The sequence below is a fragment of the Pleurodeles waltl genome, chromosome 4_1 (genome assembly GCF_031143425.1).
Source record: "Pleurodeles waltl isolate 20211129_DDA chromosome 4_1, aPleWal1.hap1.20221129, whole genome shotgun sequence".
In the NCBI taxonomy this organism is placed as follows: Eukaryota; Metazoa; Chordata; class Amphibia; order Caudata; family Salamandridae; genus Pleurodeles; species Pleurodeles waltl.
In genome coordinates, this window is record NC_090442.1 from 531,903,348 (window position 1) to 531,931,296 (window position 27,949).

The window sequence follows — 27,949 nt, forward strand, 5'->3', positions numbered from 1 at the left end:
ACACAGGGACACCATCAAAGTCACCACCAGCTCCCAAGATACTATTAACAACACAGAACACATACACTTCCTAATACACATTAACAACAACTCCACCCTCAGAGGTACACTAATCTACAGACCACCAGGACCACGCCCCGCCTTCTGCGACACCATCGCCGACTCCATCAGCTTGCACGCCCTCACCTCCACTGACTACATCCTCCTCGGTGATTTCAACTTTCACCTGGAGAACCCACAAGACCACAACTCAACATCCCTCATAGACAACCTCACCAACCTCGGACTCAAACAACAGGTCACCGCACCCACCCACTCAACAGGAAACAGGTTCAATGCAATTTTCACCTCAAGCCAACACATAGCCTACACCCACAGCACTGAACTCCTCTGGACTGACCACCACTGCGTCCACTTCTCCTTCGCCAAACCCCCCACACACCACCATCAACACATCACCATCAACACACCACACCCTACCGCATGTGGGACAAGATCCCCACAGAACGCCTGAACTCCCAACTGGCTCACAACCCCCCCCCTCCACACCAACGACCCCAACACAGGAGCCCACAGCCTCTCAAAATGGATCACCACCTGCGCAGACACACTAGCCCCCCTCAGAAAACCCATCGCCACCTGCAACATCAAGAATGCCCCATGGTTCACCCCCGAACTCCAAACGCAAATGCCGCCAAGCAGAGAAAATATGGCAACAAGAACCCTCTCCAACCAACTTCTCCACCCTCAAAGCCACCATTCGCACCCATCACCAACTCATACGCACTGCAAAAAAGAGACCACTACAAGGCACGCCTTGACAGCAACTCCCGAAACAGCAAAGAACTCTTCACCATCATTAATGAACTAGCCAAACCCAAAGCCAGCAACATAGACTGTTCACACACACAGCCCCTACGTGACGCCCTCTCCAACAAATTCCACCACAAAATCCTGGACATCCACAACAGCTGCATACCACACACAGCCCTCACTCAACCCCCACTCATGATCCCCCCACCACACTCACCACCTGGGCCCCCACCACACACGAAGAAACCGAAAAAACCATGAACTCCATCCACTCCGGATCCCCCTCTCACCCATGCCCACATCGTATCTACAACAAAGCCAGCCCAACCATCGCCCCAATACTCCACGACATAATCAACTCCTCCTTTGACTCCGCCACCTACCCAGACCCCTGGAAGCACGCGGAAATCACCACTCTCCTAAAAGAAAACAAAGCCGACCCAGAGATCCTCTCCAACTATCGCCCCATCTCCCTCCTCCCCTTCGCCACCAAGGTCACCGAGAAACTAGTCAATACCCGCCTATGCCACTACCTCGAAGAAAACAACACTCTTGACCCTTCACAATCCGGGTTCCGCAAGAAACACCGCACGGGAACTGTCCTCATCGCATGCACTGACGACATTAGGACCAAAGTCGACAAAGACGAGACCGTCGCACTCATCCTCCTAGACCTCTCTACAGCCTTTGACACTGTCTGCCACCACACACTCTGCACACGCCTCCACAACATAGGAATTCACCACAAAGCCTTAGACTGGCTCACCTCCTTCCTCACTGACTGGACCCAGAGAGTCTGCCTCCCACATTTCCACTCCACCACCACCAAGACCATATGCGGAGTCCCCCAAGGGTCCTCTCTCAGCCCCACACTCTTCAACATTTACATGATCCCCCTAGCCAACATCCTCCGATCACACGGAATCACTATCCTCTCCTACGCAGATGACACCCAACTCATCCTCTCCCTCACCCACAACCCCACCACCGCCAAAACCAACCTACATGCAGCTCTCCTCGACACCGCCAACTGGATGACAACTAACCACCTCAAGCTTAACAAAACTGAGATCATCATCTTCAGCCCCAACAAAAGTATATGAGATGACTCCTGGTGGCCCACCGCCCTAGGACCCGCACCCACCCCCCAAAAACCATGCACGCAAACTCGGCATCATCCTGGATCCCTCCCTCTCCATGACACAGCAAATCAATGCTCTTACCTCCTCCTGCTTCCTCACACTCCGCACAAAAAATCCTTCAAATGGATTCCCCCAGAGACCCGGAAGACAGTCACCCATGCACACATCAGCAGCAGACTAGACTACGGTAATGCCCTCTACGCCGGCACCACACTCAACCTCACATGCAAACTCCAGAGAATCCAGAACACAGCCGCGCGCCTCGTCCTTGGCCTCCCCCGCCACGATCGAATCTCACCACACCTCAAAACCCTTCACTGGCTCCCCATAAACAAGAGAATCACATTCAAGATCCTCATCCACGCACACAAATCCCTCCGCAACACCGGCACGACATACCTCAACGAAAGAGTGAACTTTCACACTCCCACCCGCAACCTCCGATCAGCCAATCTCGCCCTAGCCACAGTCCCCCGCATCCAACGCACCACCATAGGAGGCAGGTCCTTCTCCTACCTCGCCCCCAAAACCTGGAACTCCCTCCCCACCAACTTCCGCAAAACCAAAGACCTCTTGCTCTTCATAAAAAACCTCAAAACATGGTTGTTCGAACAGTGACCCTCCTGCTCCCCCCCCACCCAAGCCCCTTGAGACCCTCACGGGTGAGTAGCGCGCTTTATAAATTCTTTCGATTGATTGATTGATTGAATGGAGAATGCTGTTAAATCTAGGAGTCTTTTTTTGTTTACAATATTCCCACAGGCGCAGGACTCATAAATTATGAGTCACGATGAAGTACTTGGAAAGACCTTTAAAGGTAAAGTTTAATACTGCCACCCACCACTGAAGTAACTCTTCTTTAAAATGCCCATCCAAAAGATTTATTTTCCTAGCACTAGTGTCTTGTCGCAGTGTTTGCTTCCCCTGGGGACCGAATGTTCTCTTTGAAATGTATTGAGGATTTTGATTGATGCGATTCTTCAAAACACTCAACAATTGCTCTGCACAGGATTTTCTACATTTCGTTCATCATATTTGTAAGTATTAATACAAAATCTACTAGTGATGCATGAAGTAGAAGATATTCCACAAATGTTCACCTGGGTAAGCTTGTACATGATTAAAATATTGCTAAGATTTCTTTTAACTTACTTGGTTGATACTTCACAGTATATTCGGTCAGTATGCCGTTAGGCTTGACAGGTGGACTCCATTCCAGTGTCAGCGAGTCAAGCGTTGCGTCAGTAATCTTCAAGTGTGATGGCTCACTTGGAACTTGATAAAAGAAAGAATTGACTTGTTACATCTGTTTCTACACTTTGACGTATTCACACACTACTAAATCATCTGCAATTGCTCTGACGAGCATGACTTTAAATGTTTAGCAACACAAGGAAAGAGGCAGAGAGTGAAGGGAAGGGAAGAGAGAGACTCAAAAGAGGGAGAGAAAGAGATTGAGAGAGAGAGAGTGACAGAGTAGTACAGAGAAAAAAAGCATCTGTAGCCATCGTCGACGTGTAACTGGTAAAGGCTCAACCTCACTGGAAAATATGTTCCGTTCATTCTCATTACTCTCTCTCTCTCACTCTCACTCTCTCTTTCTCTTCACTCCCCCCTCTCTTTCTCTCTCAGTGTCTCTCTCTTTGCTGCCCACTTTTCAGGATGGAGTATTGTTTTATGTTTACCCTAACAAAACCTACACATTTTACAATATCCAAATGGGTAAAGACATCTGAGATATTCCCTATATATCAACAGCAAACATGCGTCCCTGCACGCCCTGCCAGAATTTCAACACAATCATATAAAATAATTTACACTGTAGTGCCATCTCTAATCTGGGTGCAATTATTTGTGAGATCTCTTTCTACTGCACCACCTTTCTTCAGAGAGTCCTTGTCTTCCCAGATGTATTTGCTCTTATCTACCCAGTATGGGCTAACATTTACCATCTGGGTGGGTCTTGCCATTGGTGCTCTGATAACACACTTCATCCTAGCAGAAAATAGCATCTGCTTCATGAGATTAGGGGCAGCCCTGCCCATCTTTCTCACATAAGCTTAACTCTCATGAAATTGAGGCTGAAAATAGTGGTATTCTGTTATTGATTTAAAACTTTGACCACGATTATCTCAAACCTATTTAAGCAGATGTTTAAACAATTCATAGCGGATGATAGGAGAACCCAGAAAAAAAGGATATTATTGGGATACGGTCAGTTCTAAGATATGTTGCTACAGTGGAGGACAGTGGTTGCAATGGTCTCTTAATGGAAACAGCAAATTGTTCCAGCTGAGTGCAAATTTCACCTCACAAATCCCCTCTAATACCACAAAAGTGCAGAGCTTTTTGAGGCACTACAAATGTTCAGGGAAGAATTTTGAAATAAGTATTCTCTCATCACTGCAAATTGTGTGAGTTGATTTTTTGATCTTGACAAAGAGACTGTCACTAACAAGGTTGTCTCAGCAAAATGGCCTAAAAATGTTCAGCTCACTATCTCATTTGTGAATTTATCTTCGAAACAGCCATGCTCGCGACTGCCTCTCTGAGCTGGGGCCACATGTGGTTTAACAAATAAAGAAGCCCAGAACCTCCTTTGATGGGTCACTCCCTTCTGGTAATATGGGTAGGTCGGTGGCATGGCAGATCAATGGGATCACTTTCTTGATCCAGTTACTAATGATGCGAAGACTCTTCTTTCACCTACTGCCTAGGTAGGGCCTTCGGTGCTGCCCTTCCGTAATTTACAAACAAAGATAATGTAAGCATACTTTAAATTTTAATTAAAAATTGACTTTAAAATTGGATACCTCCTTCAGGAGTCTGAAAAAACTCATCACGGCTTGCAGGTCCCTCTCCTTTGCCATTTACTACTCTAACATTGAGTGCATAGTCGCTAAATGGGTCCAGTCCGGGCAGCATTCCGTGCGTTCTGTTCCCTTTAAAAGTCAAGGATGTGTTCTCCACATGCCGTCTACTTCGTTTTGATGAATTATGAACTTTCCAGTAAGAGAGCTGTAATTCAGAATACAAAATTAGTAATGACTGAGATCACATTGCTAAGGTATTTGACAGAATACATCACATAATTATTTTATACCTACCTTGCATTCTTTCTTACCTGCATGACACTTGAAACAGTGGCACAGAAAGGACCATTCACAATAAATTGTGAATAAAACAAATAGATTAAGCCATTGCAATGTCTTGTTAAGAGTAGGTCTACATAAACACGTACATGAATGTAAATGTAATAAGCTGCTTCTTGAGTGTTTGAGGAAAGATATTAGATGCCACCAGTGCTTAATTTGTGCTTGTTGTTTCTGGTGTGGAGCACCATTACTTATTTTTGAGGGGCAGCACTTATTTTTATGCCTCAAGCATTTACTGAGAGCAAAAGACACATGGGAAAGACGAGGAAGAGAAAAACAAAAAAGCGACACAATGGGAGAAAGCAGAAAGCTGCAAGAATGAGCTGAAGGGGCAGGGAGTGGCTGTGAATGGATTGAAGAGGCCAGAGATGGCTTCGGGATTACGCTGCCTTAGTATGCTGTGTTCGCACATTAAATTGCAGCAGCTTCGTGCTTAAGACAAGGGCTTTGGGCACTGACACATTTTTATTTACAAATTAAGCACTGGGTGCCACTTAGGAATGATAGTACCTTCCTCCCTTTCCAGTATGTCCGCAGAATCACTTGAGGAGGGACAAGGTGAAAGGTGACTATATGAATTTCCTTTTATCAACATTATTTACCTTATTTTATATGCAAATTACACATTTCTAACTTGAACACTTGTTTGAAGTAACATGATTTTGTTTTTAAACTTAACCGCAAAAGCAGAAGTGAAGCAGGTTTTCTCCATGATGAGAAAAGCGTTGTTCCTGTCCTACTTGCTAAATTAACCAGAGGCTGGTGGTACTTGGCACCAATAGGCGCTTCATTCCACCTCAGGATCGAGGTTCGAATCCCCACCGGTCCACTTAGATTGATAAAGGGAGCACCATTTAGGTCGGTGCAATAAGAAGTGTTTACTTGTCAGTTGCGCCAAGAAACTTCACTGGGAGTGCACATGCACTGTAGAAATACAACTGCAATGTTATGTTATTCGTCAACGTGAAACCCACTGCAGAAATGTTATATATTTATATACGTGTGAGTGTGTGTGTGTGTATGTGCATATATAACGTCCTGTGGGGAGGATGTCAGCATAGCCTATTATTACAATCTATTTCTCTCAAAATAGTATCAACAACGTACATTACAGTAGCACCGGCTACAGGTGGTGGACAACTTCAATACTGACAAATGTGAAAAAATACAAGCTTTCACATTGAAGGCCGGGGTTGATTTGCTATCACTTTTGTTTAATCTACAAAACTGTAATGCTCAAATATATTTTAAAAATGACATTGTTCCTGTTGCACAACAAACCTGTTGTCTTGAACCAATATTTTTTGTAGCATTTTGAGGTTACTGCGTGTCACCTCACAGTTTCTTCAGAGTCCAGTACAGAATGCGACCAAGGACGCCCTTGCAACAGCGTCGCCTTGTAGCGTGCACTACACATTTTAATGGAACAGGGTGAGTATTCATTTCCTAAGGCACTATGAACCCCACAGTATCAGCTGAACACTGGTGAAAGCCAATGATGGTAGATATGAACTACCTGCCCCAATCAGGTGTGACTGGCAAAACACAGGCGTATAACTTGAGAAGGAAGTACTCTGATGTGCCCCTCATCTCAGGGGAGCAGGGGTGTCATTCAATGGGAACAGACCCCTTGTTCCCAGGGAGATGGAACATGTTTACTATGCTGTATTCGAATGCTTTACTTTGACTTTCCAGCGCTTACAAATGCACGTGTGCATAAATAAAACTATTGCTAAGTGCTTAATTTGAGCCGGTGGTTGGAAGTTGAGCCCACCGGCACTCATTTTTGGGGACTGACACTTGTTTTTCCTCAACAGACTTCGATCGAAAGCAAGAGAGAGAAAAACACAAAAAGGGGAAAAGAAGAAGGAATGCAAAAATGGAAAAACAGTGACACAGGGCTCTAGCAAGGAGTAAAAGAAGCTGAATGAGGTGATAAAGGGGCAGGACGCGTACGAGCTGGATTTAGGAGGCATCGAGTGGAAGCAATACTAGGCAGCCTTGGTATTCGACTTCCCCGATATTCGCCTTCTGAGAAATCTTTGGTCACCGGCACTTGCTCTTTCATTATAGATTAAGCCCTGCTCTTCTAGCTCACGGAGGCCGCCTCGCGTGCCTTAATACAGTGACTGCCTACAATGTGATTTTTTACATTTGTACCTGCAGTAAGCCAACTGTGCCCTTTAAAGTAAGAAACCGCTTATCGCTGGATTTAAAAAAAAATGCTGTACAGGTTACCTATGTATCTCAAATGCAGAAACTGTACATTTTGGAACAAAAACTATCTGCCTTTCTGCTTCCCAAATTCTATAAATCTTTATCTGACGCCTTATATTTTCTCTTCTTAGCAGTTTTTAAAATTGTTATTTTTGCAACCAGGATACATTAGTCAGGCATTATAATTCCCCCTCAATGCATCAAACGCGGTTTCAATTTAAATGAATGCTACAATAGGAAAATTCAATCAGATGGCTCGTGAAAATGTGAGCACTCTGCCTGTTTAGTCTTTCCGGAAACGCCAGGTGCATTTTGTTTCATTTAACCATCATTTTGTAATACAAAATAGCTGTAATTCAAAATGCTAATGTAAACATAGACAATGGTGACTAACGATGCTTTTCTGGTAGGATGCATTAGCATTCCGTGATGGTTGTAACATGTCTGCCTTTCTGGCCTTTATGGGTGGATAATTATGAGGAAAACATAGTGGAAAACTCTTATTTCTTAAGCAACCAACATCGCCATTCACTCTAAATATGGATTACTAGAGATTGTATGATCTCATAAATAAAACAAAGTCCATTAAATGTAATCTAGAGTAGCAGAACAGAACAGAAGTCCAATCTTTATGAATTGCCATGCAATCGGGGATGTTCCTCACTTACATCAAAATGTAGGTCTTCCCGATCATGCAGGCATGTCTGTTTCAGGTCAAATCAAGGCTGTAGTCGGAGCATCAACTTGCAGATAACTTTATCCAAAAGATCCTGCCCTTACTCCACCCCACCCACAGTGTGGTGCAGACACATTCTTTGGTGTTGGCATAGCTGAACTACAGTGATATGGAACAAACATTGTACTTACAATACACACTTGCTGACAAAATGTAACAAATGCAGAATTGTGTACCTAGACTGAGCACAGATCTTCGAAAGGAGTGTTTCACTGCAATGATGCTGCTAGAAAAGCTAATCAAGTCTAAATTCTTTGTATCGTACAGAAAGCATACAGACGAAAAAAGGGGGTACATATGCAATCATCAGGTTATTACCCAAGCATTCGGGAGACTAAAACATGGAGGTAGATGTTTAGGAATTGAGGGCCCGCAGGTATTTTGAACCCAACTCTCAGGACAGAACTTGATGATTTGTGCTTCAACAAACTCCTAAAACTGAGTTACTCAGGGTACTGTGACTTGACCCCAGAAAAGATGGTAGTGAGCAAAGAAATATCAAACAGGAGATGATTCTCAATTAAAAAATTTTTCCTGCTACAATCTGACACTTTCACTTACATCTGCACAGCTCTCCGAAACAACCATGCCATAATATGCAGTGTTGTAGAAAAATCCCGACTAAATAATTTACATTAGAGCAATGCACTAAAGGTGTGCCTTTTTTTCTATTTTTGTGGGGAGCCGTTATCAAAGCAGTCAAAGAAAATGTATAGTATATTCAACATGCGTGGATGACTGCGACCAAAAAGGCAGCGGAGAATGGCAGTTAAAGGTGAATATCTACTGTAAGAAAGTGACTGCCCGTACCTAGAGCTAAGTGTCTCTACCTGGCCCCACCCAAATGTCAGAAGGGCCCCGGTGAGGCAGGGAAATGCTCATTCTCTCCTAAGAATCATGGAGAGTAAAATAACAATTATAGAAAACGTCTTTCATACAGTAGGATTATAAAAACCCAACAAGTGTTTTCTGTTTATTTGAAACTGCAGTATCAAATAAACAAAGAACATGAAAATTAGGTGTTCTGTTGCTATAACGTGGCACTAAGGTTAACAACATATTCTGCCTTTATACCAAGCAGTTTTTTGTGTAACTTAGTATATACTTAATCTATTTGCCCTCTACCCCCCTAATGATCGAACCACACTTGAGTTACCCAACTTCTATATAAGAATGTGCCTTTAATAGTGTCAGGTTTATTTATTATGATGTATGTAGATGTTACCTGCCAATATTATTGAACGTGTGCATTAATGTAGCTCTTCAAAAACAACTATGCACAAATCAGTGGCCTAGAGTACAATACTAGAGAGAGGATGTAATAATGTATAGTATCATGATTGCACACCACAAATGTAAATGTCAGTGGTATCGGTCAAAGCAAATGCCTCAAAAAATATTCTGTTTTTTGTTTTGTCTTTAGCGATTACAAACTTTAATAACTACAAGTCAATGCAGGTAAGCAAGGTTAGGTACTAAACTGAAACACCTACAAATGTCAATAAATGATTAACTTATTTTTTTAATTTAAAAAATGTTATGTTATTTTGCTATATGTCAACTCTTGTGAGTTGGCTGATACTTTGGTTCTAGGCCCCTGGCATCACTCTGGATTGTCTCTCCTAATGAATTTTTGTCTTCACCACCTTACTTATCAGGGAGTCAAATGCTCTTACTGGTTTTAATAGTTCTGGTTTACAATCATTCATCCTCTGGTGCATCAAACCAGGCAAATGTGATTCCGCTTACAATATTAGCCAGGGTGAACAATGGCACGGGCAGCGTCCTCAGTCCTCACCCATCTTCACATCTGCATTCTTCTTGCTGTACGGTTGTCTGTCTTCTCAAGACGACAGATGCCTCATCCACAAGGCAGGAGGATCAGAATGGTCAGAAGACTAATGGAGTAGCTTCAAACCTCCCTGGAGTACGCATTTCCACACTGGCTTAGCTTCTAAACTAGATGAATTAAGTGGGCTGTATCAGAGACCCTCGTTCAGAAAAGAGCACTTATCTGCAGGATCATTTGCTCTTGGGACGTCAGAGAACAGAATGATGATTCAATAGTGGGCCTGTCAGAATCATCTCCTGGAGCAGTAACAGTGCTCAATGGAGACCGATGGACTGAGTTTCGAAGAGGGGAATGGCATAAATAGGGCTGTTGAAAACCTTTGATTCCAACTCTGAAAAAATGGTTATAGTGTTCAATCTTAAAACATTGCCATTAAAAGGAAACCCTTGAAACACACTGAAGTCAGAAACATGGCTTCCAGCTAACTTGACTTATGTCTGTGGGGTCAAGCTGCCACTTAACGTCTGTGAAAACACTAGCACTAGATTTTCAGGCGACGACAACAAATTATCACACTGGGAACAGCACATAACGTGTCGTACATTAACACTTCATAAGGAAAACACTGTTACAGGCAATGAGCCTATCTTGTGAGTAATTTTTTTTTTCTGTGACTTACTTTGTATCCATGAAGGTGGCCTCGTACGCTTAACTGTGGAACGGGTTCCCAATGAACTTTCACTAATGTGGCATTTACAACATCCACATGCACTTTGCTCGGAGCCACCATTGGTACTAAGTGGAAAAAGCACAGGAACTTTCATTATTCTTCAACAATTCCTTTGATTCATGTACAACAAGCTATGTTTGAGAAACATCTGCAAATACAAGGCTATAACTATTTACAAAATCATCAATTTTCTGAACTAAGAAGTACAGAAAGACAATAACAGTTGGGTTCTGTGAATGTTACAACTCCATACATGCATAATTAATACGCCTCACTTCGACAAGGAAATAGTCATCACTGTATATTTAGATGTACTCTATAACCTCATATATATGCTTATTATAGATTATACTCTCCTCTCACTCAGGTCCTTAGAAGACATTCTGCTTAAATATAGTTAGGTGTTCAGACCTCTGAGATACTCTCATAAAGATGGCTGCAGGTCCCGTTTTCCTGAAATTAACTGCAGCACTAGTTGCTAACTAGTAAGTTAGCATTTGGAATACAAGGTGTAGAGGGGGTTACCTGAAAGAGTATTTTTCCAGTTAACCGTGGGTTGCTCCACAGCTATGTACTGATATTTCTTTTTTATCTTCTAGATTAAAATTATAGTTTTTCTTTATACTACAAAAGCTGATGTTCTTATGCAACGTCAAAGTTTCAAATGCAATGTTTGGAAAGGAGAAAGAGTTACTGCCCACGAAAGTTAATTCTTTATCACTGCTAGGGGTTACTAAACAAAGTGGTGCTGGAACAATGTTCGGCGCGAGGGTGCTGTCATCAGTGTTACGTGACTGAAGTCATGGGGAGTGTGAAAAACCGAAGCACACGTGTACAAATGAGGAGTACGGTGGGGATTGCAGGATATCTTGGGTGGTGCATTTTGAAAAACATGTTCTCAAATATATGTGTAAAGCATGACCTGGTATGGTACTGCCAAGTACAGAGGGCATATTATTTATTGAAATGTCCTCTTGCAACAGCCATTAAATTTCAATCTGAAAAAAGCTTCAATGTTAAACCTATATGACGCACAAACTATAACTTGTGGATATTTAATTTTTGAGTGTATTTATCACAGGTAAAGTGTATTCGTTTGTTTTGATCCTATTCAAATCTTTGTATCCATTACAATTTAAAAATTGAACAAATATGCCTTGTTTGACCTTTATATACTGCTAATATATGTTGAAATATTTGTAGAATTCATTTACAAGTATTTCAACTCTGTTGTGCATTAGAAGACATTTGACAAACTGTAGCTTTCTTCTTTCACACTCTTTATTAAAGCAGAATTGCTACTTGTTGGCAAAATTCACACAGCAGTAAGAGAAGGGAAAAACAAACACTACTCTTCAGTTTATAAAGAAAAGATTAAGGAAGACATTGCCTGGCGTGTGAACTCATAACACATGATACAAGATACCTCTGATCATGCACACACTACACCAAAACTTTCACGAGGACAACACTAAAATTCAGGGGTGGCTCCTCTGTAATAGCGAAGGAGCATCGCTCCTCTGCTAGGAGTCAGGCAGTGACAAATAAAATGATAGTAAAATAATTTTATTATCATTTTATTTGCTGCTGTCTCTCTGACTGTCATGTAATCTAGGGTGTGGCCATAGGGAGGAGGAGTGGTAGGCACTGTAACATGCGCATGTCGGTTTGGCCAGCTGTCTTTGACTGGCCAAACCAACATGCGCACTTATATTTCTCCGACCCAGCTATACTGCACAGTTGAGAGGAGAAATGGCAGAGGCTCCCTGCGCTTGAACGAGCATCAGGCCAATCCCGGCATTGCTCTCATGCTTGATATAGCATGAGAACAGCATCTGGATCGGGAGCCTGTGCTTTTGTGGTGACTGCCGGGAGGAGAGGGACTGACAGCGGGACTAGGAGCAGCAGCAGCGGGTACATTGTTTTTATTTTTACACCCACCACTCTGATTGGCGGCAGCCGCCAGTACTATAATTCAACACTCTGCCAACACTCCCCCAGTTCTGTAGCATGCCACACATCCTCAAATGCAATTCTGCGATCACCATACACATGAATCACAATTAAAATTCAATTACACAAATTAAATTAAATAAACAGACACCTTTGAAATGCATGCATGAAAATATCCCCTGCACCTTGAACTGGGAAATTGTGTCTTCAATGTGCCACACTGGTCCACTGCATCCACACTGATTTTATGTCACTGCTATGAAACACATTTATTCCACAGTGGCTGAACTCGTATTGCATATCTCTCTTACAAGAAATACAACACAGCGGTCAGTGAGGCAGACGCAAAGGAATAAATGAGCTACATGTTCACTGTAATGAATTATGCCAAGCAGAAAGGTAATTCAAAATGTGGAAGACAGTAGCCCTCAATGACGGTTTGTAAAATTGGAACTTTGGAACTGTCAGTGATGCCTCTCCAGATTCTAAGTTGCAAACACCAGGATCTCTACGTCTACAAGGCAGTGCTTGACATGTGCAGAGTCAAGGAAGCATGGCCCGACACAGTGCTTTAGAAAAGTGCTAAAACACAGAATGAGACTAATCGTAGTTTCAAGTAGTGAATTTCGGCAAACAAAATCTGCGACTGATAGTGAGGAACCTGACAAGTGGGAAATGTTTTACCATTATCAAATCAGAAACGCCATCTACAGCTAAGGGGGTTTGCATCAAACATTCACCGTTAACACTTGCTTGTTTTACCTGTGTGCAGGTATATCCTGCACCAACAGGAAAGTACAAGGGATCCCAAGACCTCTGTAGGGCCCACTTTACTGTTACCACACCAAGCTCATGAGCAACGGAAGTGCGCTTTATGTGTGAGCATTTCATAACCTGCTAATTCTAGTGAAGGGGAATCTAACGCTTTAAAGCCAACTGGGTGGAATATTGTTGGGGGGACATCACGCTCCCAAACTGGCTTCTACTACAAACATGTCAGTTTGGCTTGACATATTCAACAGCTACAAAGAACCATAAAGAGTCACATTAACCACTGTGAAAAAGACACATTTTTTTACCTGTGAAACTTTAGAAAAACAATGGGTGCCTTTGCGGGAAGTGTTTTGTGCATGATAGTTGAAGTGAGTCCCTGCATACATAACCTGTGTAAGATTTGAATTCAAAACAGAGCCAGGTAAAAGGACACCAAAGTCAGGTGATGGACATCCTCTGTGTCTGCATTACCTAACTAAGTCCATCATGGATGGCATGATCGTCTTGGTAATTGCTTCAAAACAATGGATTTAACCCAGATCTGTGACTGAGGGTGTTTGATAATGTTTAGCACCCGTACATCATATTTTTGTGTTGGCATAGTTGCCCTAAGTGGGAAGGGTATGCTTAAACGTGGGTTCCTTGCTCACTGTGCCACTGGATTCAAGCTAGCCTGGCTGATAAGGGGTGATACCCCGAAACTGGTCCCAGGCATTTGACTGGGTCCAAAATAAAGTGGCAAGGTGAGCAAAAAACAATGAATTTAACCTAGGTCTGTGACTGGGTGTGAATGTATGATAATGTTCACCTTTCTGCCCATCATCTTTTTGTGTTGCTATAGTTGCCCTAGGAGGGAAGGGCATGCCAAGGTGTGGGTCCCGAGCTCACTGTGCAACTGGAGTCAATCCAACCTGGCTGATTAAGGGTGATACCCCTAAACGGTCCCAGATTCTATGACCTTGAGAGTGGAAGGGTGTGGTCCTGCTACATGAGCGATCCCCCCACTTCTCTCCCACAAGCTTCAAATTAATCACTGAGCACCTGATGGACATCCATTGCATTACCAAGCATTCCGTATTTTATCTTTTTGTGTTGCTATAGTTGCCCTTAGGGCGAAGGGTATGCCCAAACATGGGTCCCATGCTCACTGTGCCATGGGATTCAAGCAAGCATGGCTGATGAGGGGTGATACCCTGAAATCAGTCCCAGGATGCTTCTTTAGGGTTCTGGGAGGGCATGGCCTGACAGTTCGGGGTGGACTGTTCCCATGGGAGCAGAGTCAAGATTGATTTGCATTTAGCTGGGTCCAAACTAGGGTGGCACGGTGAGGGGAAAAACAATGTGTTTAACCCAGATCTGTGACTGAGGGTGTTTGATAATGTCTAGCACCCGTACAACATATTTTTGTGTTGGCATAGTTGCCCTAAGTGGGAAGGGTATGCCTAAACATGGGTCCCTTGCTCACTGTGCCACTGGATTCAAGCTAGCCTGGCTGATAAGGGGTGATACCCCGAAACTGGTCCCAGGATGCTTGTTCCTTATCCAAGAAGGACCTGACCTGCAGATTGGGCTGGACTGTTCCCATTAGGGATATGACTGGGCCCAAAATAAAGCGGCAAGGTGAGCAAAAAACAATGAATTTAACCTAGGTCTGTGACTGGGTGTGAATGTATGATAATGTTCACCTTTCTGTCCATCATCTTTTTGTGTTGCTATAGTTGCCCTAAGTGGGAAGGGTATGCCAAGGTGTGGGTCCCCAGCTCACTGTGCAACTGGAGTCAATCTAACCTGGCTGATGAAGGATGATACCCCTAAACGGTCCCAGAATACATGTTCCCTGTCCAGGGAGGACTTGGCCTTGCAGTTCAGCATGGGGAGCAGGGTTGAGAATGAACTGCATAAGGCTGGGTCCAACCTGGGGTGTCATGGTGAGCAAAAAACAATGGATATAACCCACATTTGTGACTATGGGGGAGGGTTTGACATTGTTCAGCATTGCATCCATCATCTTTTAGTGTTGCCATAGTTGCTCTAAGTGGGAAGGGTATGCTCAGATGTGGGTCCCATGCTCACTGTGTCACTCGATTCAAGGTATCCTGGCTGTTGAGGGATGATACCCTGAATCCAGTCCCAGGATGCATGTTTCCTGCCCAGGGAGGACCTGGCCTAGCAGTTTTGCCTGGACTGTTCACATGGGGAGCAGGGTCAAGACATATTTGCATATGGCTGGTCCAAAGTGGAGTGGCATAGTGAACAAAACAATGCAGGATTTAACCCAGATCTGTGATTGGGGGTGAGTGTTTGACAATGTTCAGCATTCTGTCCATCATCTTCCTGTGTTGCTATAGTTGTCCTAAGTCGGAAGGGTATGCCAAGATGTGGGTCCCATGCTCACTGTGCCACTGGATTCAAGTCAGCTTGGCTGATTCCCCAAAACCGGTCCCACAAAGCTTGTTTCAGGTCCAGGGAACACCTGGCATGGCAGATTGGGCTGTACTGTTCCCTTGGGGAGCAGGGTCGAGACTGATTTGCATTTGGCTGGGTCCAAACTGGGGTGCATCGTGACCGAAAAAACAATCGATTTAACCCAGGTCTGTGATTGGGGTGAGAGTATTAATATGTTAAACGTTCTATCCATCATCTTTTAGTGTTGCCATAGTTGCCCTAAGTGGGAAGGGTATGCCCAGACTTAGGTCCCGTGCTCACTGTGCACTGGATCCAAGCTAGCTGGGTTGATGAGGGGTGATATCCCGAAACCAGTCCCATGATGCTTGTTTCCAGTCCAGGAAGGACATGACCTGGCACTTTGGGTTGGACCGTTCCCAAGGGAAGCAGGGTTAAGACAGATTTACATATGCTTGGGTGGCAGGGTGAGCAAAAAAAATGATGGATTTAAAGCAGATCTGTGACTGGGTGTGAGTGTTTGACAATGATCAGAATTCCATCTGTCATCTTTTTGTGCTGATATAGTTGCCCTAAGTGGGAAAGGTATGTTAAGATGTGGGCCCCATGCTCACTGTGCCACAGGCTTCAAGCTAGCCTGCCTGATGAGAGATATTATCCCTGAAACGGGCCAAGGATGTTTGTTTCAGATCCAGGGAGGACCTGGCCTGGCAGTTTAGGCTGGACTGTTCCCATGGGGAGCAGGGTCAAGACCGATTTGCATACACTGGGGCTGTGACTGGAGGTGAGTGTTTGACAATGATAAGCATTCTGCCCATCATCTTCTTCTGTTGCTATAGTTACCCTAAGTGGGGAGGGTATGCCCAGACATGAATTTAATGCTCGCTGTGCCATTGGATTAAAGGTTGCTTTTTTCCGGTCTAGGGTGGACTGGGCTTGGCAGTTCTGGCTGGACTGTTCCCATGGAGAGCAGGGTCAAGACTGATTTGCATATGGCAGGGTTCAAACTGGCGAGGCATGGGGAGCAAAAAAACAATTTTCACTGTATAAGACTCTCATCTGTGAATCAGGACCAGGTAAAGTGTGCATGCACATTTGCGATGCATTAAGCATTTTCACAAATTGGGCCATGGGGATGGAGCCATCCTTAAATCAAAGGCGAGACTAATTGCAATAAAAAGAGACACTAAGCATGTTCTAGGGTATAAGAATATAAACGTCCCTTGGTAAAAAAAAAAACATAAAATATTTTGATTGGTGTTCCTAATGTTTTTTTGTGTTTTTCCAAAGAAGACAGACCCCTTTAGCTATCCTGTTTTAAGACCAAAGGCTACTGAATGGTATAGCAGTTTTTGCCAGGTCCCTTATACTTTTGGTAAGGCACATTGAATAGAGAATAGCATTGGATGTGAGTACAGAAACAACAGTTTTCATGAACATGTAAACACAAATATAAACTCAAACATTGTTTGCAAAAATATAAATTTGCAAACAAGTTAATGAAACAGTAATCCAATTGAGAGTACTGCTGTGAAGGTTATTTTTCCAACAATTCACCGCCTTTGCATGGACAGCTACAGTTTTAAAAGCTATGAACACTTAGGGGCATTTTTACAAGAAAGTGGCGCATCAGCTCTGATGCGCCACTTTTCTTGCATCAGCTTGTGCCCTCTAACGTCACCATGGTAGAGCTGTATTTACTATACACCGCACCCTGGTGCATGTTAGCAAAATAGCGTCAGAATTTATGATGCTACTGTGGCGCTTTGCTGGATTATCACCTAAATTATGGGGCTAATCCAGCAAACCACAGGGAGGCCCATAGGTTATAATGGGAGCATCCGTTTAACGCCTGCCCTGAGCAGATGTTAAAAATTATGGAAAAAATGGCGCAGTGAAATCTTGTAAATTTCACTGCGCCAATTTTTTGGACCTCCCTGCATGGGAACGCCCTTCTTGCATACATTATAACTGGATCAAGTATAATATGGCGCAAGGGGTTACAAGGTGGAGCAATGCATGCATTGGGCCTCTTTGTAGATATGGCACACAGTGGGGGCCTCATTAACGTCTCCTTAGCGTAAAAAATAAAAATGATGCTAGGGCAGCATAAGGAAGCGCAAGGGGTTTATAAATATGCCCCTAGTTGCCTATTTAGTGAATGAGTTCCCACCAAATCTAGACAAAATGCAGTGTTATCTTATGGATTGGTAAGGATATTTTTGATTGATGCACAAACAAGGCATTTGCCGATGATCCTAGGGCACTAGTTTGTTACATTTTACCATTTGTGTGTTAGTAATTGAAACAATAAGCCATTCTTACAGTCTTCTCCAGAATGTCCAATGACCACTTCAGGATCTGGACCGTGGCCAAGTGCATTAACAGCCTGGACTTTGATCTCGTAGGGAACAAAAGTTGGCGTGCCGGACATGATATACTTGGAAACATTTGCAACAGTAACTGATGTCCACTCATCCTCAAAATCTTTCTGCCGCCAGCTGACTTTGTAACGGAGGCCAGGGCCATTGGACAGGAATCCTGTCAGAGGCTGCCAAGAAAGAGTCAAAAGTTCTATTTACTACATACAAATTAAAGCACAGAAGGAGCATCAAGTAGGAAAAAATGTCAAAGAAATATTTAACATCTAAGCACATGAAACAGAAAACAACACAATTTAACCTCACTTATTGATATTGGGTTGTCTTGAACAACTCTCCACAGTTAATGTAACGTCAATGAGCCTGATTCAAAAAGGAAAACTTACACTTTTGTGTAAATTTACTAGTTTTCAGTATTCACAAACAAACAATATAATAGAGTATTCAGGACTGTGGAGACTGTAGTCAGGTGGAGAACGACGCACATATAAATATTGGGCAGGTCTTTCTTTTTACTATGAAATTGTTTGTTTGTGAATAACGAAAATAAGTACGCTTACACAAAAGCGTAACTTTACCTTTGTGAATCAGGCCAAAACTATAAAATTAGGATAAAAGTTTACTTCAGGGGTACAAATTAATGAATGCTATTGTAACAAAGAGCTTCCTAATATATTAAATTATGTACGTAGCGGAACATAAAGTACTACATAAAAGCAGGCAATTTATTCAACAAATTTGTGTGTGATTAAGAAAATACAATTCATAACTTTGTGTAAACTGTGAAGCTAACCTAAATTAATGATGGCAGTGAACACCAAGCTGACGAGAAATATATGAGACATTAACTTAGATGACCGGAAGCAGGAAGAAGGATTCGATGGAGCACAGCAGCAGATGAGCTGAGCCGCGGAACGACAGCAGCAGTGGACCCTTCAGAAGTGTGGCTCGACCTGGAACTGGACCTGCTTGCGGCTGTTTGCATCCTGGCACAGCGGTACGCAGCGGCATGCCCCTATTCACTCAAGGAGAATTTAAGGAGCAGCAAAAACACAGAGCGCAATGACAGCCACGGACCTGGACCAGCTGAAGCTGTTTGCAGCCCAGAACAGCAGCACTCCCCTCGCTACTGTGCAGAATTCACAGAGAATTCCAGGAGTGGCAAAACATGGGGCAGGAGTGAAAAGGACGCGGACCCCCACCCCATCACTCCGCTCACAGCACACTGAAGCACCAGCCGGAACTGAGCCAAGCCACGCCGGATCCAAGCCAGAACCAACCCATACGTGGAAACGCCAGATGCCGGATGCCCGAGGCCTGACACCAGACCCCTGAGACACCAATACTTGGGGGTGGGTGCAAGCAAGGCATGTAGCGTTACTGCTACTGCTACTGCTACTGCAATCGTAGGCAGTAAGGAGCAAGGAGCAGTAAGGAGGATCATGCCAGCGGTGAGGAAGTGAGGAGAAGAGAGGCAGGCGGTGGGATCGATAAGGGGAGAGGGACTGAGTGACTGACTCGCCACCCCATCGCCCCCCACCTGACGATATTAGCATATTATCATACCAAGCATACAACCCGCCACACAACCCGGCCACCACCACCTCAAGAAGTGAGATAGGCAGCACGCCAATACGGTAACACTGCGGAAGCAGCCCAATAACACTGGGTGCAGCTTGCAGGTGTTCTAGTGGGGTTCAGCAGCATGATTTGCCCAAGGTCAGGGCTACCACAGGAAGAGCGGACCTGTCACCGTTAGTAACAATTAAAGAGCAGTAGCTCCGGCCCTCAAAATGAGGTCAGGATGTGAAAGACAAGTTACTACAAGAGTAAATAAGAGGAGAGGCTTGGAGACGGGGCAAACATAAAAAAAACGAAAGCAAATGCAGCAAGGGAAAATATAGCTCTAATATCAGCTGTCACAAGAATGTTTGATAAAGTGCTGAAAATCCCAGATTGTTTTTTTTTTTTAAAGGATTCAGTGGAAATAATCTTCTCTACTCCCAAGGACATAAATTTACTTACTGCACTAATCACACCAATAAATCCAGGCCAGTACAATTGAAGGATCTAATGGGTGATGTAAGAGAGAACTCGCAGGGAAGTGCACTAAAAACCTTTTTTAACAGTCAAGAAGATGTAAGTAAGGAGGAAGCTGGAGATAGTGTGATGCTAGGGTTGGGATCGGTCAGTGATACAGGTCTTTTATCAGTGTTGCCATAGTCACCGTTGCAGCAAAACAATAGAAGTGAGAATAAAATTCCCCTGTTGAGGAAAGGACATCCAATGCCATTAGAAGTTATTGTGGAATCGATCGGGAATAAAACAGGGGAAACAAAGATACCAGCAATAAAACCAGAGGAAATTTATAAAATTGAAACAAGTGAAAGAGAAATGGAGGGTGACAATAAAGAAATGAAAAAATGTGAACCATCCCAAAATTACTCACTAGCAAAACAAATTCAACCGCAGATGCAGGCCAGACCTGATAGCCAGGAAAAATTAATAGATCAACAAAATGATCAGCTAACATAGTAAACGTGTGGGAAGTGTTCTTTAAAACATCACAACTGACTCTCGAGGCACTGACATATCAATCGAATAAAATGGATATCCTGATAGAACTATTGAATATAATGGCAACCTCTGTATCAGCTATCGATCAAAAACTGGCGGATCTAAATAATCTGATTACTCGAGCACAAACCCTAGCAGAAACAGCAAATTCTTGTGCCCCAAAAGTGTGAAATGGAAACAAATCCCTGAAGTGTTAAATACTATTATAGAGGATTTAAAAAAGAATAATTCTGTAGTGCATGGGAAAATAGAGACGGCATGGAATAAGTGCTCTAATCTGACGAGGGAAGACTCTGAAACAAAAATGGAAGATAATGAAGTAACAAGAGATGATAAAGAAGGTTTTTCGAAAAATCTCAATATAGGAACTAATCGTAATGATATAGGAATCAGTGAGATCAATACGTGTAATATCGAATTAGAAAATCAGGAAAAACCTACGGTACCTAAGATGCAAGGAAACAATGGTGCACTAGTATGGGGAATGACAAAAAATCAGAGAAACAAATTGCATAAAGCCAGGAAAAAGCAACAAATAAGTTCCGCAAAGTTCGAACTCCTAAATGTGAGGCAAAAGACAGACAAAATTGGTGTGATGACACCAGGAAAGGTCTTACTGGAGATCGAATGAATAAAATTCTTTCTAATTTTTCAAAGGCAAGAGAGGAGCAACGAGGATAATGCTGGAAAGACTGAAGATGTAAAATTAACTAAGGGAACTAGTTTGGCAAAAAATACAATGGAGGTGTAGTGAATCCTAGTTTGTTTTAACAGGATAACAGGAGTTAGCTTAGCCGTAGGCTTGTAAACTCGTGCCCCCGTCACCTAGTGAACTTTAACCTACTTAGCTTGCTCTGTCTTAGTCCATTTAATTATTTATTTCCTTTAAAATGGCGGCCTTGTTTATAGTTAGGCCACTTGTTATGAGTTTTATTATCAGTGTCACTGCGCCAAGGCGTCAAGATCAAGCACGAAAGACAAACAAACAGTAGATGTTCTCACTTAGGGATTTTCCCTCTCTATACTTTCGAGGGATTGTTGATATTAATTGCCGTCCCAAGCATGCCTGTTATCTATTGTTTTGAATTACACCTACGTCAAGGGACCTTGTAGATCTGTATAAATACATCACACTTTAGACAGATAATCAGAGGGATTCCGACCAGAGGGCATCGCCACCATCCCTGATACCGATGCTGCAGTCATCTTGACGCTGACCCAGTCTTCGTGTCACTGCGGAGTCTGAGATAGAGACCTCATTCCAAGGTAACAAGGGTTGGGGGCTCCTCTCATGGACACGGCTTTGGCAGATTAGGTTTAACGAACCCAGCTCTCATTTAGGTAGAAGGTTAGGCCTATTCTCATTAGGGTATTAGGGCATATTCCATCTTATACATACATATATATTTCTTTCATATATTGCATAATGGTGGGGGTCTTCATAACAATGACTCTCTTCTTCACAATACTGTTGCTTGGTATATTCATTATCCTAATCATTGAAGTTCATGCAACTTATCGCAAAATGCAGTTATGTTGAATAAAAACTATTATAACTTCACTGCATCTGTGTTATTGCCTTTGTTTGTATGAGACATAATATATCTGTGAGAAAAGGGTAATTTCCGTTTAACCACAATAACCCTGAGAGATCTTACTTTGAGTCCATGCATAAGCAACTGCTACAAATCACCTTTTACTATTGTGCTTCTGGTGAGGTACTGCTAGTGAGCCGGTAAGGTTTGGACAACAGTTACCTCTAGTTATAGGAAAAGACTTAGTCACCTACAAACGAAAGTACTGTCATCCTGAGACCAGCAGTCTTGCTCAGAGCAAGCGTCCAAACTATGACATGGCGCCACCAACGATCGTGTTTAGGCACTAATTTACGGTTACCCTGACTATCACTGTCTCACAGACAACAGGTACCCTTAGTACCATTATACGGAGACGTCCGTGGTCTTTGGGAGAATCCTCCTCAGCTGAACAGGTAACAACTAATTAAGCTGTAGGTTGTTCGAGCTCGAACTCATAAAAAAGGAAAAAACTTCCCCTATCTTGGTGTTCCATTTCTCTAAACAACTTTGGCTGATACCATAGACATTCCTGCGAATGCTAGACATGCACTTACACAACATTTATTAGCGCATGGCCTTACGGAAGAGGGTGGGGATGTTACTTTGATGACAGAAGCGACTGAAGCATACCAAACAGAGACTTTTTACAGTTGGGTCACCTTTCCTGAGGCTGACCAAAGAACACATACATTTCACACATATGAAATTGCGAACGTACCTGTAAGATATGAAGCATACCAGTGTCATGAAATATCTCTCACATATCAAGAGCATCAGAACTGGTTTGAAGGCGCCCTACCACATGTACTAAGACGAGTGAGGCTAGGTTCTTTAAGTAAAGAGGGACCTACATGGCCTATGTTTGCCACATATACACCTCACCTTACCATACAGACCATGCCGATGGCAGATTTACGAGTATTATATAATGAATTAGTGGCATTATATAGACGATTGATTCAGTTCGTAATGCGAACATTGAACACTACACTAGCGCGTCCAGCACCGCCAGTAACTGGTGGATATCAATTGGCTACTGGGATTAATCCACAGACAGTGCATACTATTATGGGTAAAGTGCCCACGGAACGGGAAAAAATACCGTTCTGGATTGCCCAGAAAACAAATCAGCTGGAAGCTGTGTTCCCCCATACGGGGCCACAGGAAAAACATAGACTGCTCACTATGTGCTTGCCGTTTGGGATGGTTCCCTCGGTGGATGACTGTGCCACATGGGGTACAGTCTTCGCTACCGTTTATACTACCACACATGGTACCCCTACACTTGCCAATTTACCGGAAGTGCTAAAACAAATACAAAATGAACATGGGTCTGCACCGGCCCTGGATCTGGGGATGAAATTGATGCGTAACTTTGACGCCGTCTCCTCGATAATACTGAGTAATATTAAAGGGGAAGCGGTGGCACTGGCAATACGCCAGCGTCTCCGGGATACTCCAAATGTGGAACAAGAGAGACAGCTACTGAAAATAATTTCCGATACCTATACTAGTATAGGACGGGATAGTTTGGGAGCCAAACCTAAAAAATTGGAATTACCAAGTACCACCCATAAGGAAGGTACAAAGCAGGCACAAGAGGCCTCTAAAAAGCGATGGGCTAAACAAAAAGATTTCAAAGAAAGGAGAAATAGAAGAGCTGATTCTCCACATCCGGAGTACTCCGAAAGGAGGTATAATCTCAGAAATAGGGAAAATATTAGAACTCCAGACAGATATACTGATTCATGTCCTTCTCGTTCCTTTCAGGACGCACCGGATAAACGTAGCGAGAGAGGGGGCCGTCAAGATCGACGTCCGGAATACATGAAAGAAAACAAAGACTCGCCACAGTCTACCATTAAAAAAGAAGAAAAGGCTCCTCAGCAAAAGCCACAGTTTAAAAAGAAGAAAGTGGCAGCACTGACGGTTAAAAATGACAGTAGTATTGAGAACACTGTTGAGGAACAAGATGTTGGCCGTGACTCTGTTGGACAGCACGGCAGAGGTCACGATATGTCGCCAGAGTCTGAAAGATCATCTGGATGCGACAGCAACTAGCGATTACATCGCAGTTGAGACGGCGGATGGCCGCGTTCTCCCACCCGATAGGGTTTATGATTTAACACTTCAGATAGAGGGAGACGTGGAACAAATTATTTGTGTAATATTTTGGGATGAACTTACTAGTGATATCCTATTGGCTGAGAGAGACTGGCCTCCTGAACACGTCCACAAGCTCCCGCATGGGGAAGATGTAATTTTGCCTTCTTTCTCCGATCTTGTTCCAGAGATAGATAAAAAAGCCTATGCTGTTGAATGGGCTTTAGCGCAGGCACCTGCATTATACCATAATCATGTAGGTTGGGACAAGGACTCTCCTTGTCATGTTATTCCTGTTAGGTCTACACCCCACCCACAACCACAATACCCTGTTAAGCATGAAGCAAAAGCTCCGGTGACGGAGATACTGTCACAACTTGAGTACCAGGGAGTGATTGAGCCCTGTACATCGGTAATGAATAATCCATTATTTCCCGTTGCAAAACCAGATCATTCATATAGAATAGTGGTTGATTATCGACACTTAAATAGTCATACTCGCACATATGCTATACAAAATTCACACAGCACAGCACTGATAAACAATATAGTGCGTAAAAAATATAAAACTACATTGGATATATCTAATGGGTTTTTCTGCCAGAATTTAGCACATGAAAGTAGGGACCTAAGTGCATTTTCATTTGGCTCTCAGAAACGCTTTTGTCGTTTACCTCAAGGCTATAAAAATAGGCCAGGACTGTTTTCGGCCCGTGTGACATCAATTTTGCACGAGCTTGATTCAGATGCATAGTCCTATGTGGATGATATCTATCTCACTGACGACGCCCTCGACATTCATCTTGGGAGGGTCGATCGGATCATTTTGGGATTTGCAGACCTCGGTTATAAATTTTATTTTAAGAAAAGCAAGATAGCCTTTCTTAGTGTATTGTTCCTGGGATATGAGCTATCAAACAAGGGGAAGAGCCTGGCCCGCACTTCCTAGAAAAGTGTGCTCAACTACAGCCCCCGAACACACTTAAGAAATTACAGTCACTACTGGGTTTCTTTAATTTTGGCAGAACATACATTACAGATTATGCAGAACGCATCAAACCACTTTATGACTTAATTCAGCCCAATTTTTCTAGCAGACGATGGACGATTGAACACACACACATCCTTAGGGACATACAACAGGACATGCTAGAAGCTAGACACTTATACACACGTGACAATAAAACAAATTTGGTCATCAGAATAATTGCTGGTGCCCTGGGATTTACTTATGGCACCTTTAATGAGGGTGACACAGTGCCAATAGCATATAAATCACACTTATACTCAAATGCTGAAAAACTTTTTGCACCTACAGAAAAGATTCTGACAGCAGTTCAGATGGCCGTCATAAAGGAGAGGCCACTTGCCCAGGGGAAACGCATTAATGTTGTCTCCCCGGTGCCGGCCTTAGAGGCTGTCACTAAAGCGAGCGTTCCAAACGCTAAGGCATTACATCCACGCTGGATTCAATGGGCAACGTCTCTGACCGCCACTGATGTTGTTATGTGTTTGACCCAAAACTTCCGACACAAGAATTTCTACAGTATGAACAGGAATACCCCGCTCCTCTACATATCTTGCCATAGACAGTTATAATACCATCATTTATACTGAAGGGTCGGCACAACCGGCTGTAGGTACTAAACATCAATACTCGGCAGCTTGCGCAGCCGTGTACGGGATATTGGAAGACGGAGTTTTCCATCCTCACAATACCTACACGCAGACCTTAGGGGACTGCACAGCCCAGTTGGCTGAGCTTAAGGCTCTTCTTCTAGCGCTCGAACATACTGAACAAGGAACCCAGACTTTGATCGTCTGTGATTCATATTACTGCGTCCAGTCATACAATGATTATCTCAATCATTGGAAACTGAACGGGTTTAGAGATTCTAAAGGGAACACCATTAAACACAAAATGTTGTGGGGAAGGGTGGCTGATCTTAAGGATAAGCTACCATGTGTCAATGTAGTTCATACATTAGGACACCAATGTATAGGTATACACGTTGCAGGCAATACATGGCTGACGAAGCAGCCAAAGCATCAGTAGCTACGGCTTCTGTGGTTGCAGTGACTCGTTCTCGGACGAGGTTGGATAATGACATACTGATTGCCGTTAAAGCTTCGGCTGCAGGCAAGACCCTTCCGAAAGGATACCCTACGAACTATACTTACCATATCAGTGCACAGAATGTTGCTTATGCCACAATTCCTGGGGTAGGTGATCGAGTAATCCCCAATGAAGACCAGAGATTAGAGCTAATTACAGCCGCACACGAGGGTGTCGCTTCTGCACATGCTGGTATACAGGCCACTATAACAATTCTCCAACAACGATACTGGTGGCCTGGTCTATGCAGACGGACTAAACAGTATGTCTGTAGTGATGCTGTCATCCAAGGTAGAGATTCAAGTTGACACGAGTAGATTGATTTGATGTAAGTTTATTTCCAGTTTGATGCATAAAAGAAACTTCATCCACCACCAAGTAAAGATCCTCCAATCTCACCACTCTGCTTCCCAGACTCCCCTGCATTCCAAATTCCAGAGAGTCTAAGAACATAAAGGAAAGCAGGGGAGGCAGTGGGAGAAACCAACTAAGAGAAATACATAACTAAAAGAAACACAATACATATAAAGAGAAGCCATGCTGAGATAAACACAATAAAGAAATAGTGAGAACACCACACTATCCTTTGCTGTGACATTTGTCAGCAGATTAAGGGCTCGAATATCAAACGCCCTCCACAGACATCCCTCATAGTGTCAGACAAGCCACTCCAGTGTGTGTACCTGGACCATTGTGGTCCCTTGCAGCCTGATGGTGCATACAAATACAATTTAGTGGCTGTGGATTCCTGTTCTAGATTCCTGTGGGTATGGCCACAGCGGTCGGCTGACGCCCGGACTGTTAAAAAAGATTTGCTGATCTTTATCGGTACATATGCGGTTGCAGCATTCCATTCGGACCAGGGCCCTGCATTTGCCTCTAAAGCTTTCAGGGACACCATGAGAACGATGGGTGTTGAACTCCATTACTCCTCACCATACCATCCAGAGGGAAATTCGGTCGTGGAGAGGTGGAATCGTGATCTGAAGCAGTCCTTAACAGCTCGAGTATTAGGTTCAGGCCGCAGTTGGTTACATTACCTATATGGGGTCCAGAGAGCACTGAATAATCTGCCAAGACGGTCCTTGGGGGGAAAGTCTCCATATGAGGTTCTCTTTGGGATACCTATGTATGTCCCTGATCTTGATGCCCCTGGTATGGTGGCAGCAGAAACACCATTTGACATAAAAGAACGTCTCACTGTTTTACAGGAGCTTCAACAATTTTGTGATGATAAATCATCTGCAAGTGCTGCCACCTTAGGAATAAGGGAATTGGCGAAAACTTCGACTGGCTGGATTCCTAACGTTGGGGATCTGGTTCGTGAGAAGATCGCTGTGAAAAAAGAGTTCGGTCCATCATACAGAGCACCTGTACCGGTCTTGGGAATAAAAGGCACCAGGACTGTCATCCTTCCACCACTTTCTGGTTCTAAATCAAATAGATTCATTTCCATTGATGACATCAAATTACACCATGT

The 27,949-nt window shown here is 43.4% G+C and overlaps 1 protein-coding gene across 23 annotated transcripts in view; it reads right to left on the bottom strand.

Moving 5' to 3' along the window:
• LOC138287896 (neuronal cell adhesion molecule-like) overlaps positions 1–27,949 on the bottom strand; it is a 799,924-nt gene that overhangs the window by 81,466 nt on the left and 690,509 nt on the right. For all 23 annotated transcript variants that reach the window (XM_069228880.1, XM_069228863.1, XM_069228870.1 and 20 more), the window contains 4 exons: positions 18,041–18,266; positions 10,535–10,650; positions 4,769–4,973; positions 3,108–3,230 (listed from right to left, as the gene is read on the bottom strand). In XM_069228880.1, coding sequence (XP_069084981.1) covers positions 3,108–3,230; positions 4,769–4,973; positions 10,535–10,650; positions 18,041–18,266 — 670 coding nt within the window. The remainder of the gene's footprint in view (positions 1–3,107; positions 3,231–4,768; positions 4,974–10,534; positions 10,651–18,040; positions 18,267–27,949) is intronic.